We start from the raw sequence: 18,728 nt of genomic DNA, 5'->3' as shown, positions 1-18,728 counted from the left end.
GGAGATGCTTCTGCAAAACTCTTCCAGACGTGCAGAGATAAAGGATGGCTCTACCACACAAAATAATCAGATACAAAAATAGCTGTTCAGAAACAGCACACCTAAGGAGTACTTTAATCAAACATTTAGGTTACCTGCCAAAAGGACCATGATCTCTTCAAAATGCAATGCGGATTAAAGTGTTATCTAACACAAGCAGAAAACTAACCTTGGAGTGGAAGTTCGAAATGTGTTCATCATAATTTTCATGTCTTTGGATAGAGAAACCAGCTTTTTCAGCTAGATTGCAAAACTGGTTTAAAGTATTCCCTCGGAGTGGAGCAAATACCATTGCTTTTCCCTGGAACATTAAAAAGAGAATTTATACATTTTTAAAACTGGAAGGGAACCAGATATAGCATACATCTGACTAAGCTTTTAATATGCTCAAGCTGGGAAAGTCAATTGTTCTCTTGTTAAAATACTAAAATATGGTAACACGAATAATTGTTCAAAATATGCAAGATTTCTGTGATTAAACAAATGCAATCTAAAAAGTAATAAATAAATATTTTCTTTAGAAAACTGCCAACTGCAACACCTCTGCCTCTTTTCATATAATAATGGTGTCTATGGATTACCAAAATAAAACACAGAAAAAGCATACAGAACATACACTTAATGAAAAATCCATTTGTTAGCTCATGACCATGCAAAGACTGTAAATAATGATTTTCTTTCTTCCTCCCTCCCACATAGAAGAGTACCTCCCATTTGCTGTCAGTAGAATTACAACAGTATAAAACAAAGCAAAATGGCAGGCAAATCAGACCCAATCATTAATTTTTTGAAGATATTTTAAACTACCTGAGCAGTGCAACTACATTTGACCCTAAATTAGTAAATTGCATTTAAATCAAGATTTAATGTTCCTGAATACTCATTCTGGTTCTTGCAAGATGATCAGGCCATTTATGATGCCCAGGCAATACATTATGGTCCATTACCTAATTTTTTGTTCATCCTTCTGTATTTAAGAAAACAAAAATGACTGTACATTGAACTGATAGATTTTAGACACTCTGTGCAAAGTACTTGCCCAAAACCTAACCTACTTGATAGAGCATCTCTTGAAGTCTTATTTGCAGAATTAATTCTAATTGGCTGAATACTGTGTTCTGCCACATGGAATGAAAAGTGGTTGAAGAGCTGTAAACAAAGGTTAATATCAGCCAACAGCATATCACACTGAGGGGAGCCACAAAGTTTACTCTAAGTTCCTGTATTTAACTTCCGTGTTAATGAGGGCTAAGATTAATTTGTGAGGTGCTGTAATCAAGCAAGAGACAAAAAACATTTTTGGGCATCTGAAAAAGTTGTGAAAGGATTAGGCACTGTGGGAGTACATTTAGCTTGAGAAAATGCAATCTGTAAGCCACAGGAAAAGAGTGATCAGTACAGAGAATTTCAATAGGAATGCTGGAAAGTTACAATGCTGACACAGACACGTAGTGAGGAGAACAGGGAACAAATCTGTGTCTCACACATGCACAGGAACATCGAGACAATGCACAGTGAGGCAGCAATAAAAATGCTATGTCAGTACCTATGGTGCTAATGTGTACTTAAAAGATTCCAACCATTAACACCACAACAATATATTTATTTTCACAACAGCTCAGTGAGATAGGGAAATGCTGTTACCCTCATCTTTCTCGTGGGAAATTAAAGCACAAAGGAGTCTTAGGGCAATATCCAAACCAACTAAACTTCTGTTCATTTGTGTAGCTGTAGCTTTTATTCTGTGGCAAAATAAGAGGTGCAAAGGGGTGTAACTCCCACCGAAGGCCCTGGAATTGCTTATGTAAATGCTAGGTCTGAATATAGGCTCAGCTCAGGATGAAAAATATTAAACACAGGAAATTCACAATCGGTTCCCTCACATCCTTGGCATGCTTTAATGTCATCAGACAGAAGTGGGCAGCAAAGGGAGCCTTCAGCTGAGGATCCTGTTCCTCCTGCTGCCAACTCACGCTCCCCAGAATGTTCTGCAGAAACGCTTCTTGGCATAAGAAGGCCAAGACTCTTCTGGAGACCCCAATTTTCATGATCACTGTGATGGGAAAAATGTCCCTTATCCAAGGCTTACTGACCATATGATCTACATGGGAGCTTCAGAAGTGACTAAACCTTGTGAACAGAGACTGCTGGAGGCTACAGACCCTACACTGGCCACTGATCCAGCAGCTCTGATGAGGTGCTCACACAACAGCATCCCTTTGTCCCATCTGGAGTCAGACATCCATGCGGCCATTTCTTCTCATATTCTCTGAAGACTACTTTCAATTAAATTTGAAAGAGAAATACAGTAATCAGTGTCCTGATAAATACAGGATATAATACAGAATCAGTGTCCTGATTCTACTCTTGATGGACTATTCCAAGTTTAATTCTAATTCAAAAGTATCTCCTGGGATGATGTTTAAAGGATGATGTTTAAAATTCAAAATGGCCTTTCCTCAGATGGAAAAACACTTCCAGTAAACTTGTGAAAGAAAACCACAGAGGAAAATGCCAGTTCTGATAGTTTGAAGTGTCACTAAAATGCTAGAGTAAAACAATGGGATAGTAATTCGTATTTTGGATGTGATTATGACTAATTTTACTCATCAATTATTACTAAATGGGGTCTTATTTGCTGGTGCTAATCTCAGCTCAACAGCACCCCATTGATTTCATTGGGACTTTGAATGGATAGGCCACAGAAGAATCAAAGTCTTGATAAAAAACTGTTCTTAATTCGGGAAATATGCAAACAAACGCGTATTCCGAGATTGAAATTAAAAGTAAATTTTAATGACATAAAAACCCCCTAAATGTTGGCAAATGAAGCGAAATAGGTTGAGAGAAATAAAATACAACCATCCAAGATAAATTTGTTCGATATACTATTTCTGTGCCTAATCCTTGGAATGGGTTTAAAGGTGACATTTGCATCTGTAACAAACTCAGATAGAAATTTCAGCCCTCAGTAACTCTGTGAGTTGCTCATTTCTCTCTGTGAATTTCTTCCTGTGCCAACACAACTGTCCATGGGGTCAATACTAGGAACCAGATGATTGAAATGATCAGAGTCCTGTTTCAAGGCAAACAAAAAGTAAACCAAATCACATCATTCTGTGCCATAAGGATTCTAATAGCCAGAAATATCATCCTTATTAAAAAGGAAATACCACAGATAAATTTTTAATTAACAATAGGAATAGACTATGTGTTCTGAATCTTTCCTTCAAGAGAACTTTGCAAGGATATCTGTTATTCTCTGTTTACTCTACTTTTTCTGTTGCTAGTGTTGGTTATTATTTTCCCCAGACTCTTCTAAACTAATTGTATCCTAGTTACATTTGAAAAATGACTCGCATTTAGGTATGTCAATTTTATCAATTTGTCAAAGTATTTCCAAAAAGGAAAGTTCTAAATTTGAGACAAAATAATTAATGTAGAAGAGTGAACTTAATAAAAGAAGTTTATGCCTTAGCTTGGGCATAAACTAATGCCCATAAACTATTCTTAAATATTGCAACTGGAAAATAAGTTCACTATTGATTTATTTGTCCTTTAAAAGCCTAAGTATAGTGCCATTTAGTAAAGCGCCCCCTGACATTATCCTTAGATTTATACAGGTTAACAAGAGCAGTGAAATCGGTAACAATTTCATACTTGTGACTACATCTTTTGGGATCTCGAATAAGCATACGTTTTTATTTGTGCCTTTCAAACCATCAAGGCATATGCTTGAAGGCATCTCTGCTGAACACGTCCTTTTTGGACAAGACAGCTCATTTCAGGTGTCTGTACTCCCAGCTCCCATTCTATACAATAGTCTGCTGTCCTCTTAGTTATAAATTACAATAATTTGCAAGGTCATGCCATAACTGGATATCCATCCATATAGCCGTTCATAAAGTGGATTAGGCAACTGAATTTAGTTAAAAAATACAGTTTGGGTAGGGGTCCAAAACTCTGCAAGAGAAATTCCTGCATGGAGCAGAGCATGAATTTCCTAAGTTAGTTTTCCTGGTAAGAAGTAGGAACCATTTGCTGTGCCTAAAATGCACAGCAAATAATTGCTAGGTTATTACTACTGACTACGTTATAGATCACAATGTGCAGGAGCAAACACGACTAGGAAGACAGGCAACAAAAAGCCATCTCCCTCTTCTCCATCTACATTCACAAAGGAGTGTAGCTCATATGCTCTGAAATACAAAGGCATGTTGTGAATTTGAATTAGCTGATTGGAGTTAAAGAGTCAAGCCAGGTTGGGCTTAAAGTCAGCCTTAAATTCCACAGTTACCAGGGTACCTCTTACACACTTCTCTTCCTCCCACTCTTGCTCTTCCCCAGTGTCCTTTCATGGAGCCAGTAGAGCAGAATATGGGAATACCTGAAGAACCAGTTGCTAACATTGATCTGCGTTGAAAAATATTTATTATTTTTTTTTTTTAAACTGGGATCTGCTTTGTGTTCCAGATCACCTGTGGTCCCAAAACTTATTGCACTTTGACAACTGCTGGTACATCATGAAAGTCAGAATGCATCACTCTGAGCAGGAGCTGCTTAACCTCATCTTACTGCCACTGACAGAAATATCTGGGTAACCTTTTCCTCAGGGTGGCTACATTTCTTCTGTCTTCCTGGCAGCCTTGCCCCTCAGCTCATTAAAATAATTCAGTCTTAAGTAACTTGCCTTAGGTCAGTCAGGAAAGTCTATGATAGAACCAAGAATAGAAACCTGATCACTCTAAGCAAAGAATGGGATTACTTACAGAACTAAAATGACTCAGGTTCTTAAGCCTTTGCACGTTTGGGTCTTCTATTCCTTTTACAGAGCAAATCTCTTGTACAAAAAGCACAAAAGTACTACAAAATTTAAATAAAGTTTGGAAATTCACTGTTAGCATTAAATGTTTTGTTTTTAAATTGAAAGTTTACCTTATTGGAAGATTTGGATGATAAACATGAATGACAAAATTTCTGTTTCAAAATCCTACTTAGAGCAATTACTTAATGTTTTCTCTTTTTCTTCTTTTGGTATCTTCCCTTTTTTAAATATTTCAGAAGATATATATTTTTTATATATGCATGTAACAGAGTTTTTTTGCCTGCAAGTCTCTCTGATTTAAACAGTCCAACAGATTTAAACTGATAAAATATCTCTTGAGTGACACTCATGTAGAACATGTAATCATTTTATGAAGAGCATAATTTCATTATTTTCTAAGGTATAAAACATGTAAACATAGGGCTTACTGAATGGAAAAATGTTTTAAGCCACAGTATACATATAAGTGATTTGTTCATTTTATATAACTATAAATGAAAAGGAAAAAAAATATTCTTTCACAATAAATAAATACACAATGACAAAGGTTGCAATTGAAGGGATTAAAAATGACAGAAGCCAACATAAAAACTTTCAATATCGTATTTTACTTTAATATGAAGACATTATTATCAAAGGAAAATACTTGAGAAACGCTTTGATAAAAATAATCTGACGCTATCTTTGAAGCGGTTTCATTTATTTTACTACCCACTGTGTTCCTTATCAGAAGGCCAAGTATAAGAAGTTTCCTAGTTTATGATTAGGAAAGAATCTGATAGATTAGAAGACTCAATTGAAGTTGGACATAATAAGTATTAAAGTATTACATGACATTAATCCTGCCATTCCATTACTCTCTCAATCATTGTGCACAGACTAATTATTCTGAAGCCAGTGTTCAGGAGAAAATAGAAACATACTTACACTGGGTTGGAGTAATCTCTTTATTGCATCAACAAGGCTAGCTCTGTACTGGTCCAGAAACAGGCTGACATTGAGAAGAGAACAGAATCCAGATTAAAATGGTTTTTCAATTCTAATGATACTAATGCAGATAAGTACAAGGCTAATTACATATGTTTACACAATGCTGTAAAAGAGAAACTGTGGTCTACATTTCTATTCAGTTCAGGTGCTTTTAACATTTAAAAAGATATAAAATGAAATACAATCTAAACTAAACCTAAATTATCAGCATGAAATAATTTCTTATATAGCTGAAATTCACCAATCATACATGCTAGCTATTAAAGTAATAGTGTATCAGAAATGAGGATCAATATAAAAAGTTAGCATTTTACATGTTTATACAAGGGGATGGAGTTTTTAAAAAATGTTTTCTATTGTATTTCAGGTGTTACTATTAAGGGTATTTTTTTCCTTCTACCTTCACAGATTTGGCATTAATTCTTACCTATTATACATATTTGCTATATTTCTACATCTATCTCTAGCTATCCCTATAGAGATTTACAAGACTCTACCTCCTCCCTCTCTCCAATGCTGTTGAAATACAATGGCCCAGATTGTACAGAGTTGTCATCTCTCAAGAGTGCAACCCTTCATCTCCAGCATGGGTCCCGCAAGGATAGCAGCAGTCAATTTTCCCATGCAATGTTGCCAACACGTTCAGCCCTATTTTGGTGTGATTACCTCATGATTTGAGGGGATAATTCATTCTTCATGCCCCTCAGTACCTTAATGTATATACTAATAGTGGCAGCCAGGGTGCCAATCACTCTTGACTAGATATTTGTGGACATGTAGTTACTGTGGATGAGTGCATTTACAATGGTTAGTGAACAACCATCTGATAGCAACTGATGCCTTTCAGTCCTTACTACCGTGGGCTGCATTTATATTGGTGATTCAGATAAGAAACTCTATCAAGCAGGCCACAGATAATGTGATTTTTTTTCTTCTTTTTTTTTTCTTCCCCCCACATTTTCTCTTTAATAAAACTGCTTTCCACCTTGTGTCAAGTTCAAGTTTCATACCACATGGCATTTTGTCTATTATCTATGCGTTTTTTAATCTACTCCCCTTCCTTTTATTCTCAAACTTCTTCTCTGAAGAGATGTGGGTAAATTTTTTTTCCAGGTTTGAAATTCTAAAAGAACACAAAGAATATATGGAAACACTGAAATGAAAAAGTAGTCTGCCATCCACAGGCCTTTCATCATGAACAGAAGATGTGTGAATGTTTAGGTAAGGAAACTCCACAGCTACCAAGGAGAATACTGTATCATATACCATAGAGTCGAGCAGTCGTGCAAGAACTGTGAATTTTTGCTACTCTGGAACAAACAACAAAACAAAACAAAAGCAAAATTGCAAGTGACCATACTTGATTAATAAAAACTGGCAGAACCTCACACTGTTGAGAAAATATGGTACAATGGGTATCTATATATGTTGAAGAACATTCAGCATACCTATATATGTTGAAGAACACCTAATACAGAAGTATGATCTTCTAAATTTCTCCTCAAGAATATAAATTACCAGCTAACAATATTCCTGATAGCCTGGCTTACAAGAAAATTTAAACTCAAGCAATTGACATGACAACACCTCAGCCTTGATTCATCTTCCCGGAAGAACTTTACGGAAAACACGGGTGCTTAAATTTAATTAGCTGAAAAAGCATCTCTTATCTCTGATGTCTCTTGGGTGTTTTAATGACATTCACCTCATGTTGATCCCTATACAGATAGATGTTGTAAGACACTACTTCACTGGGAACTTAACCACCTGCAGAAGAAGTGGAATACATGATTCCTCTCCCAAAAGAATAGTGAAAAGTAATTAATTTTTACAACATGAAACATTGCAAGCATGCACACATTTAAGACTTCCTGGGATCCTATGTAAACAGAAGCACATTCTGAAAGAAAAGTGCATTTATAATATTTTTATTATTGCAGTGTAGTGGAAACACAATCTTGGGGTAGCTTAGCAGTGTTAAAATCCCCTTTTCATGGACCTGAATACCATTCTCTTTTTTTTTTTTTTCAATGAGATAGGGGCACAATTGCTGCTACCAGTCTTGTTCATTTACAATGAGAACTACAGGTCTTTGTTTACCAAAAGCTGAGTGTCTGAGAACTTAAATTTTTTTCTGACCGACCCCAATTGATATTTTGGTGGCACAGGAGGTAGACTCTTATCTGTCTTAGCTTAGGAAACCCAGATATCCTGAGACAGTTGCCCCAAGTTGCCCTGCCCTCCAAGAGGCCTGTCCCTGGGAACATGACTTAGTCTAATTGAAAATAGTTTCTCATACTGGTGGTTCTCTGTGGTTTCCAAACTGTTGCTCTGTGAGCCACGTACTCTGACCAGAAGGAGCAGAGAAGACTGGAAGCAAAGCTACTGCAATGCAATAACTTCAGGTAACATCTCTATCCTCTGTGTCCGGGGATGCCTTAAATGAGGAAAATCCTGAAGAAGTCATTAGATAATCCGTGCTGCAGACAGGAACAGCATAGGATTTGGCCCACGCAAGGGGATTTAGTCACACAGTTTTTCTTACCAGTAGAATTGTATGACTAAATATTACCACAGCATACTGAAAATGTTCCTGAGAACAACCTTCAAAGCTCACAACATGTGAGTTCCTGTGTCACCTGCTCTAGGTGACCCTGCCTTGTCAGGCAGGTTAGACTTGATGATCTCCAGAGGTCCCTTCCAACCTAAACAATTCAGTGATTCTGTGAACATCTCAGTAAAATTAAATAATGCATTATTCTAAACCACTCACACTCAGTTCTCACACCTCAATTCAAATATGGCTTAAGCTTGCCATTACTTTAGTGGTAATATTTCATGTTTATGAAGCTCAGGACAGGAATAGCAAGGTTTTTTTGGGTCAGCAAGGAAGTTTCAAATCACAGCAAGAGAAAGCTGAGAACACAGCTGATGATTTGGCCTTTGTTTAGGCAATGCTCTTAACCTGTGAAATCTGGATGAACAGGCACGTGACACTGTCACCTCTCTACGCTCTTACTCTTTTATTAAAATTTTACATTGCAATTAAACCCAAATTGAAAGTTTATACCAAAACTACAGAGAAGTAACAGTAAGCCACAAGGAAAGAAATTTAAAAAACCAAGTAGATTCTTAGTTTGTTTCATGCTAATATCCTTTTATCTTCTGCCTCATAACAAGGGACATATATTTTATAGGCTATGATGTGAACTTTTTGGTTTTTTGCATGCTCTGCCATTGGGAAAAGAGTTGAGTTTACAGGTGAGTTTACTTCAGAAATTATTACATTCATATATAGTGTCTAATGCATACAGTCATTTATTTTTTTATTCACTTTCAACTACATGGGTGATGTAAACTAAAAAGACTCTTATTTCCATGTCATCTGGTTCCAATGCACTTGAAAGTGTGTGCCAGAAATCAGGCCTAAAATGGACAGACAGAGGTCTTACTGCATTCCTGCAAAAAGATCTCCTTATAATAACTGAAATAAACTAATGAAGACAAAACTGACATATTTTAAGGTATTTAAAGAATACGTTAAGTTCAGTTCTACATTCCTGGCAAAGCCACAACTCCCTGTGACTTCAGCAAAAATCTCAGCAGTGAAAGTAATGTGGGATAGCTCCCCCTGGCCTCTGTTATGTGAATACTTATCCATGTGGCAAACTTTAAGAATAGAATAATTCTAAGTAAATATAGTAGGATATTACACATTTCCAAAACAATATGGGGTTCTAAAACTTATATTACCTCTACATCAAATTATTTGTGAAAACTTGCTTCACAATAATGTGAAAGATAAAGTTTTTTTATTGTCTCAGTCCTACTGGCCTTTACCCTCTCTTTGGATTAAAAATCTCAGATTTTTTTTCCTCAGTAAAGAAGAGTATGTACACTATTTAAATTATCAGAAATCTGAGGCCCTCAAGAGCTTTGGAAGAGTCTTGGGCTTGGCCTGTCCATCCAGGCACATGTAATTTCTCCTTCTCTATTCAAATTCAAAATTCCAGCACCTGTATGACTTTATATCCATAGGTGTAGGTCAAATGAAAATCAAAAATTCTGACAGCCCTCATTTGGCCTTAAAACTCCCCCTGAAAAATATTAGATGGGTGGATATGTTTTAAAGATTCCATTATTTTAGTATTTTTTTTTTTACTCTATCCTTCTTTCAGGTGTAGCCTCATATTGATTTTTTAAAACTTATTTTTATCTAATAGTTGACATTTAAAAAATTATTTTGGAACTGCTGAACCATGAAACTATTTTATTGTCAACATCCTGAATGGTTAAATAATGACTAGCTTTCATAGTTTGCCTCTTATTTATTTTATAATCTAGCTGAGCTACTAAATTTAGCTGTTAACTAATAGACTGTTTGTTCTGGGAAATAACTTATTTTCCACTCCTGCACACAAGGTTTATGAAAGTCTGAATGTAAATATATGAATATAAACATATCGCTGCTTGCTGTAATCATGTACATTTTTACTTGAATCTCCATGTGGATTTGGAAGATGTTTATGAATAGAGCTTGTTTTCATGTAAATGGGATCAAGCAGTACCACTGGTTAGCTATTCAGAGAATCAGACAATATCACCCTTGCTGGAAATACTTCAATAAAAATTTATCCATGTACCTAATATTTGAACTCAGATTTTTTGCTTTCTAGTTCGCTGTTCTAATCTTGGATTTTATTAACTGACAATGAGCTATATGATGGTGTTAAACTAAATGCAATCTATTCTATCTGTTTTTTATCACTGCATACTTCAGGTTTCAGCTGAGAAGCTAGAAGAAAAGAGATCTTTTTTTCCTCCTCAGTGGCAGCCCAAAAAATTCGGAGAGCAAAAATTCTGCCAACAGTTCTCAAACCAATTCTATATCACTGAAGAGAAATATATGAAAATGAAAAGAAGATTTGAGTTTGAAAAAGCATGGAACATTTCCTTCCTCAGCCTTTTCATGTACCAGAAAACCTAGTGTCCATAACTAAAATAATTATTTCTAAAAGAAACAAACAATAAAGGGATTTTCATGTTTATTAAGCTATACATATATCTATGAGCACTTAAAATAAGAAAATAGAAATAATTTGTGAAGAAACCCACATTCCTTAAACTCACCTGAACATTTCAATTTTTTTTTTTTAATCTATAAATATTTATACACTTACCTGCATCTTAAGTGCTTCAAAATAAATGTACAAAATGCAGGGATTGCAAATGCATTATGTATTTACCTGCCATGTCTGATTCTTTGTTTCCTAAAGAAACTACACTATTTCCAAACAGACTGGGAAGGGTATTAGGCCAGAATATTACTGAAAAAAACAACTTAAGTCTCGCTCCACTCTGCTGTACTCCCAGCACAAATAGGATGACATGGTGTGAGTATCAAGAATACAAGAGACAGCACAGCCAGGTTGTTTTGATATTTGTGTGAAGAACAAATTTAACTCTAAATCTCTTGGCAAGACCTTGCTTCACCCACATAATCTGGAGAACATCCATATGTGAGCCTTGTCTAAGCCTCCGAGAAGACTGCTGCCCTCCTGCTCATGTCCGCCAGCACTCTGATCTGACTTTCATACTTAATCTGATCTAATCCTGTCCAGCATTAACTTCATCTGTGCAATGAAACCTGGAGTATCCATTCTAATATTTGGTGAGGAAGGCATTTACTAAATTACTTGCTGAAATCATATGGTGTCGTTTAGCTCCTTATTTTAATCAGATGATGCATTTCTGAGGCACATTATCAGCGATTAGTTAGAAACCCTCCTCTGTCCTTTTTGGGAACAAAGAACTTTTCTGAAATTAAATGCTAAGAGAAACAGCACTGTTGCATTCTGAGAACAAATAGGTGTTAGAAAAAGGCAAAAAATCACTAAACACATTTTCTCCAGAGCTATACAAAACCAGTAACTTTGTGAAATTAGAAGAGTTTGCTTAAACAGCATAATATGAAAGAAAAACAAAATCTTTAGAGGAATAGAAGAAGACATTTTAAAAGAACATTGTTTAAAAAAACAATAGACAGCTTTGTACTTCCCTTGCCTTTTCCTTTAACTGTTTCTAGGTAAGATACATAAATTTGCTGAACTGAGCAGTTCTAGGAAGTCTCTGCTTTCAGAATTTCACCTCTCACAATAGTTACGTGCCACAAAACATAGACAGCTTTTTTTTGTTTGTTTTGGATATGTAATGGGTAAAGAGCAAATATCCATGAAAGAAAGACATATTGGTTTAAAAATATCTATTCTCCTAAATAAAATTTGCACAGCCTTTTGTTTTACACACTGTCTACATTTATGTAACACAAATAATTAGTAATGTACCATTTTTTAAACTAGCACACAGCAAATACAGCACAGCACAATCCCACAAATGCAGTATCAGAAAAGGGTCATGTCAATAATCAAATCTATTTGCATAAATTATTAAACAAGATACCATATTGCTACATGCACCTACCTTTTCATAAATTAAGTGCTGTACTCTTCTTTTTCTTACTATAAATTATCTTATAATTAACATGTGCCTGTGTAAATAATATAAAGCCTATACCTCCAAATATTGATGTCAAATAGATTTAAGGAACAGAATGTGCTGGGGGTGGAAAAAAGGGTTTGAAAATGTCTTTTTCCTTGGAAAGATTTTCCAGGGAGCAAAAAATATATCCCCTTATATCAATAGTCAGATCTTTTCTAAGAAGTAAGCTAATTGAGCTGTTTGTGTTGATAAACTCCCTTTTCTCCAGACTGTTCCTCACTGAGCCATAATTATTTGCAATTTGCCTAAGTCGTCCATTTACTGATACGTCAAGCATGAAACAGAGGCAATTCCAGAAAATGGAAATGCTTCTCAAAATCAATCTTTGGGAAATAATGTGGTAGAAGTTACTGTGTGATAGAAGACTACCTTATAACTGTCACATGGAGATGAATATTAATTTGTTGAGGTTAAGGTGGCTTTGTGCTTCATTTGTTGACTTTGCTTAGCCATCAGCAAGCAGCACAGTACAATTACTCCAGCAAAGCTATTTTTCTAACGTGAGTTTTATGATTTTTATGTACTTACCAGTCAGCACACATAACAATGTCAAAATGTCCTTCCAGTTGAGAGACATCTGTCTCATTATCCCATCGTAAAATGCTAGAGGAAAAAAAGATTCAAAAAAAAAAAAGAAAAAAGGACTTACATTTTTCATCTTGAGATTTTAAAAGTATTCATATTATTCTTATGTGACACAGAAGTGTTTAAAGAAGTGCAAACTCATTACTTTCAAAGATGAATGTAAAAATCTTATTCTGTGCATTTTTAAGGTTATAAATCTCAAAGCTAAAGATCTATTTTTCATTATAGCAGAAAGGCAATCCACTCAGATTCTGATGAGTGGATCACCAACAAATATGCATTTCTGAATTAGAGGCACATGCACAGCTTCAGTTTTTTGCCCCTTAACATTACTGCATGAGGAAGTGAAGTCAAAGTATCGACAATCTGAATGAAGCACAAATCTACAGAATAGATGTGATTTCATGGATCTCTGTTACATCTGGCAGGCAATTCAGTTGTGTTTCTCATTGATGAAGTGAGCATTTACTTGGGCCAGAGGGAGGAGAAACAGGGTGAAAAAATGCCAAGCTTAACTTCAATGCCAGTAATGTTGCCTCCGGCAAGCTTAAAAATACAGCAGTGCTGACTCTGTCAACACCTATTCTCTCATAGGTGATAAACTATTTAATTCCAAGACACCCAGTAGCAGGCAAAAATTCACATATGTACAAAGTTCTTCTTTGTTTATAAATGCTGCTGATTTATGTAGCTGCCACAAGGAATTTCAGTATTTTACTCCAATCTAAAAAATAGCAACTAGCATTGGAATTTACTGCATACTTTAAATATCATTACCCCAAACATTTGAAGCTGCATTTCTATTTCCAGGTTATTAAAAAAAAAAAAAAAAAAAAGAATCTATCCTTTTTCATTTCTTGGTTATTTATAATAGAAAGTAGATAAATATTTATGGGAGAAGCATTTGTGGGGGAAGGGTCTAATCTGATCTTGTCAGGTTGTGCATGCTTATCTCAGTTTTGTACGAGTCTTGACCAAATAGACCCTTTAGTCTTCCCGCAGCTATAATCTACTTCTGGTTAAACGCCATCTCCATTCACAGCCTACTCCTAATATTTAACCGAGGATCAGTTTATAACGTGTTCATTCAGAAATGTTCCTTAAGTATCCAAGAAAAAGGGAATTTTGTACATTGACTATGCTGTATGCAAAAAAGGCTCATAATTATGTAGATAGACACAGGGCCATAAAGAATTAAGGTACCAAAATATGCATGTACATGTCCACAGACACAAAATTTGAGACAGAATGCTTTTAAAACGTGGAAATTATGAAAGGAGAGGCCCAGTTGGTTGGCAAAGCTTTGATTGTGTGGGGCTCAACATAACCGAACAGATCAGGACTCATTAGCCCATTTGCCCTCCTGGAATTTACTGTGACAATCCAAAGACAGAAAAGAGTAGATTAATTTAATTTTTCCCCCTCAAATTGAAAGTAATCCAGATTTTAGAAGCCTAGGTAGCTTTGCACACTGGCACGCAGCAGGCATCCAGTAGTGGAAAGTGACAAAGGAGAGTTCTCACTCTCAGCTGCTGGCTGCCTGCTGGCTACCAGCGGCTTTTTCTACCCTGTTTCCGTGGAAACTTAGGTTAGAATGGTGAAAATTAGGTAAAGGTAAGTTTTGTGGGTTTAAAGCACGCACTCTAATACTTTAAGAAGCCTGAAGCAGAACTGGAAATTGGTAGAAAAACTGTGAGCCTTAAAAGGCCACCTTTGGTTCTCATTGCTACAGAAACAGAGATCTGATCAGTACCAGTATAGATATTTGAATTATGATTTTTTTTAACCCATATGTTTACTATCCTTCACACATGCAATTGTGAAGGCAGCACAGGTGCCTCCTCCTGCAAAAAAATCAAAACCAAACCCAACCACCCTCCCTCACGTTACTGTCAGGTTTCTGCTGGGCACCTGAAGCACAGTATTTTTTGTGCACACCTACTGTAGGCACAGAGGAGTTTGTGTCAAGAGGTAAAAACTCATAAACCAAAGTGCTGAGCAAAGTATGGAATTGACAAGTTGCCAGGAGCATGAGCAGTATTGCAACATGACTGGCATCTGTATTGTTAAAAGGAGGGAGCTAAGGGCACCACATCCATCCATAAGCCAATCTTTCTCCCTTTTTCTGACCTACTACAAGGGCTGTTTTTGATCTCTAGCTTCAGTACAGCTGCGCTCATGAAGATATCATAATTATGCAAAGGCCAATAAAAAATTTACCAATTCAAAATGAACTTTGCCATATATTTTCCAAAATACAGGAAAATCTTTATTCCTGCAGGGAAATCACCATGTAAATGAAATATAATTTGTAAAAACAATAAACACTAGTGGGACTCATTCTGGTCTGACTCAGGATGTGTGCACACTGGTGGAAGAGATGGAAGTACAGGCTGTATATATTTATCCATGCTATCTTTAGCTAAGTGCAAGCGTGACTAGTAAAGGAGGCACAGCCAGGGACGTGGAATGCAGTACCGGTTACAACCTCCAAAACAGCTCCAGTAGCTTACCCAGGGCTCCCCTATCTACACTGTTACCTGCTTCCACAGATTTGCAGGAGCTGCCTTCGAACATCTGCACCTGCACCTGTAAAGCAGACATGTCCCTGCATATCTGGGAATCAGAATCAATTCTGCTCAGTGTCAGCACAATTCCATCGTTAACACTAATGTCAGAATCAGCCTGGTTCTGAATCAGCTATTCTGAGTTCTAGTGCTAATGAAAACAGTGAATCAGCCTTAGGACTTATATAAATACCACCAACTAGCCAAAAACAATTTGTAATCCAAATGCAATTCCTGACTACAAAGTACAGAAAAATCCACTGGTATTACAAAACAATCCTGGAAAAGGTAGCTAAATGCATGTATCTATATGTAGTAAGGGAGTGAGGAACAATAATTTTTTCATGGATTACTGAAGATGTGGCTCTTGAACTTAGTGGTCTGACCTGAAAGAAATACTGAAGGCACCATGAAGCAAGGGCTGATTGCATTTCCATTAAAAAAAAAAAAAAATCACTGCCAGGAAATCCAGAAAAGTGGTAGCAATGGAAATCTGAAAATCTCAGTTTTTATGAAATTTTCTTTTAAAAAGTAGAAATGAGTGCAAAAATACCACACCACAGAAAGTCTCTTAAATTGCTAGTATCGTGTGGAGTGCCAGCATGAAGAAAATGCAAGCCCAGCTGTATTTTCCTCTTGCTCCTTTACAAGGATACTAAATTAGTTTACGTAAGCCACATTTTTCTCTGAAGTCACTTTTCTTCCAGCAAAGTAAGTTTTGAAGCAACAATATTTTTATGCCTTTCTTTTGAAGGAAGGTGCTACTGTACTAAGAACTGAAATTACACTGTACATTTGAGAAATAGGCTTTACTGTATATTTCTGTCCAAGCCACACCTTCAGTGATTTTTTTTTTGTTAAAAAAAACCCAAACAAACCAACAAACCAATATGCTCAAGGCTGTGTAAAGCCCACTTGACACTATTTTGTACTGGCTTATTTAACTCATGCAGGCTTAGTTTCTATCAAGTGAAAACAGGCAACTGAGTTTCACCAGAAAAGAGTCTGAGACCCAATGGAAATATAAAACAGCTGGGAGCTCTTTTGGTCTACAAGAAGAACATTAAAAATGAAATAAGGTGCAAGAGAAAAACACTACTGCACTTAGGTTAAAGTGAGAGTGGCTGAAACTTTGTAGCCACTAATGGCCGATTTATGGCCTGTACCAAATGAATTTGACCAGTTTTCAGAGGAAAAATACCCATGTCACAAACCTATTACTATAATTAGCAATCCTGATGGTAGTCCTAGCAAGAAGGACAAGGTCTAAATGAGCTATGGAAAATGAACTGTCCTCTCACATGCAGAGGTGGCTTCTCCAGGTCAGGGATAAGGCATCCTATCAAAATAGTCTGAGAAAAGATGTACTGATGCTTTAGTTTCCTAGGCTACCTACCATTCTGAAGAATTCTGAAACAAATTCATTTTAAAAAACTCCAAACAACACATGACACAAACAATCAAAGAAACTCTTTGTTTCACCCCTGGTTTTTCTTTTCAATTGACAAGTAAGTCAGAAAATGTGATTTGGTTAAGACATAAGAATTATGATATTGGAACATAAAGATCAAATAAGAAAACATGAGACTTAAAGCACAAAAATGTACCCCCAAATAGCCCCAAGTATTTCAAAGAAAAAAAAAATCATAATAAAATAGCTAATGTTCCAGGGATAGTTACAGCAGCCAAGGCTTCCCCTGTACAGTAATTCTAATTTATGGAGGATAGCCTGACAAATGTCAACACTCTTTTCCTTACACTGGTAAAGTATCTCAGCAATCTACAACAAAAGACCTGATTTTACCAGGTTTTATTTCTCATGCAAAATTCTTCATTACTATTATTATTCAACTTCTGTTATTCAGTGTTTGTCTTCCTAGTGTGTCTAGGCAGGTAACTTATATGAGAAAAAACAGGTTAAGTCTCTGATTGTTAAAACTTGAAACATTTCCAAGACCCTCTGAGATGTTCTTGTGATGAATGGCACAAGCTAGAGTAGCTCTCAAATTAGCAGATAAGTAGTTGTGCAGATAAAGACAAAAATTCAAAATTAGAAAAAAGGACAAAAGCCTTACTTGCTTCAAAATGCATTAGTAGTTTTAATAAGGATTTTTAAAATCATCCCAATTAGCAGATGAACAGCTACCAAGAATCTCTATCTACCCACCTCTTCTTTTCATATTTTAATTTAAGTTTCAATCTTTGAAAAGCATTATCATTGGAAAGTGTACAGGTTCAGGGAAAAGGTTTTGTCTGGAGGCTTATATGACTTTTTCTATGACATTAAGCAAGCAAGTTCATTAACACATTAACAAAAGGTATCATCAAGATGTTTCTCTGCACCTTGATCTTGGTTTGAGAGTCCTTAGTTATGTATAAAGATCAAGAAGATGGATTTTAATCTAGAGATAGAGGCAATGTGTACACCTATCATTACAACTCCTCTGAGAAATCTTGCAAAATTGCCCACTATAATTTCCCCATCTTTCTTATTATATTCTCACAAGGCTGCTCTTATTTCTCCACCTTCTTTCACCTTCTACCTTTCTTACTTTCACTGCTTTACTTTGCTTTGTGTTCTTATCCATTATCTCATTCCCTATAGTGCATATCTGGTTTGAAGGGACCAAAGTTAAGCTCTCAACTGCAGGTACAACCATTTTTCCTTTCCTCTTAGATTTCTAAGCATTACTAATGTGATATTTACAATTTTCAATAGGCACATTCTTCTAACAATATCCTTGCAGGTTTTGGCAACTTCCATGTTACTTATTTGCTCTTGTCAAAGTATACTCATGATTTTTCTAAAGCTAGGCTTAATATCTGCCCTTTATTCTCAGTATCCTGGACATTTCATCTCTCTTAAAACCAATATATCTTCCTCTTTGCTTTAATTCTTAATTCCCCCGTTTTATGCTTGGGTTATTTTAATTGTCTTACAATTTTTAAAATATGCTCTTCTTATCTTCAGACATTTCCCACATTTCTCATAATTTCACAATGTTCCACCTCAACCTTTTCTTCCCCTGAATTTTATTTCTCGGCTATATCATCCATAAAAGCTAAAAACCTACTCATTTCTCTATTCATACTGTGCATACAGATGCCTAATTCAGTATTTTTCAGAGCCTCAGTGAGTGAGAAGCTCATTGCATCTAAAGTAC

The 18,728-nt window shown here is 36.0% G+C and overlaps 1 protein-coding gene across 4 annotated transcripts in view; it reads right to left on the bottom strand.

Annotated features, from left to right (window-relative positions):
• CAMKMT (calmodulin-lysine N-methyltransferase) overlaps nt 1-18,728 on the bottom strand; it is a 208,151-nt gene that overhangs the window by 6,484 nt on the left and 182,939 nt on the right. For 2 of the 4 annotated variants that reach the window (XM_068185879.1, XM_068185880.1), the window contains exons 8-10: nt 12,941-13,015; nt 5,792-5,855; nt 209-340 (exon numbers count right to left, since the gene is read on the bottom strand). In XM_068185879.1, the coding sequence (XP_068041980.1) occupies nt 209-340; nt 5,792-5,855; nt 12,941-13,015 (271 nt within the window). Of the gene's footprint in view, nt 1-208; nt 341-4,480; nt 4,750-5,791; nt 5,856-12,940; nt 13,016-18,728 lie in introns of those variants that run through there. The other 2 variants (XM_068185882.1, XM_068185881.1) reach the window with 2 other exon arrangements.

This window comes from Anomalospiza imberbis, chromosome 3 (assembly GCF_031753505.1).
Source record: "Anomalospiza imberbis isolate Cuckoo-Finch-1a 21T00152 chromosome 3, ASM3175350v1, whole genome shotgun sequence".
Taxonomy (NCBI): domain Eukaryota; kingdom Metazoa; phylum Chordata; class Aves; order Passeriformes; family Viduidae; genus Anomalospiza; species Anomalospiza imberbis.
Note: the sequence above shows the minus strand (reverse complement) of the source record. Positions and strands in the feature narration are given on the sequence as shown.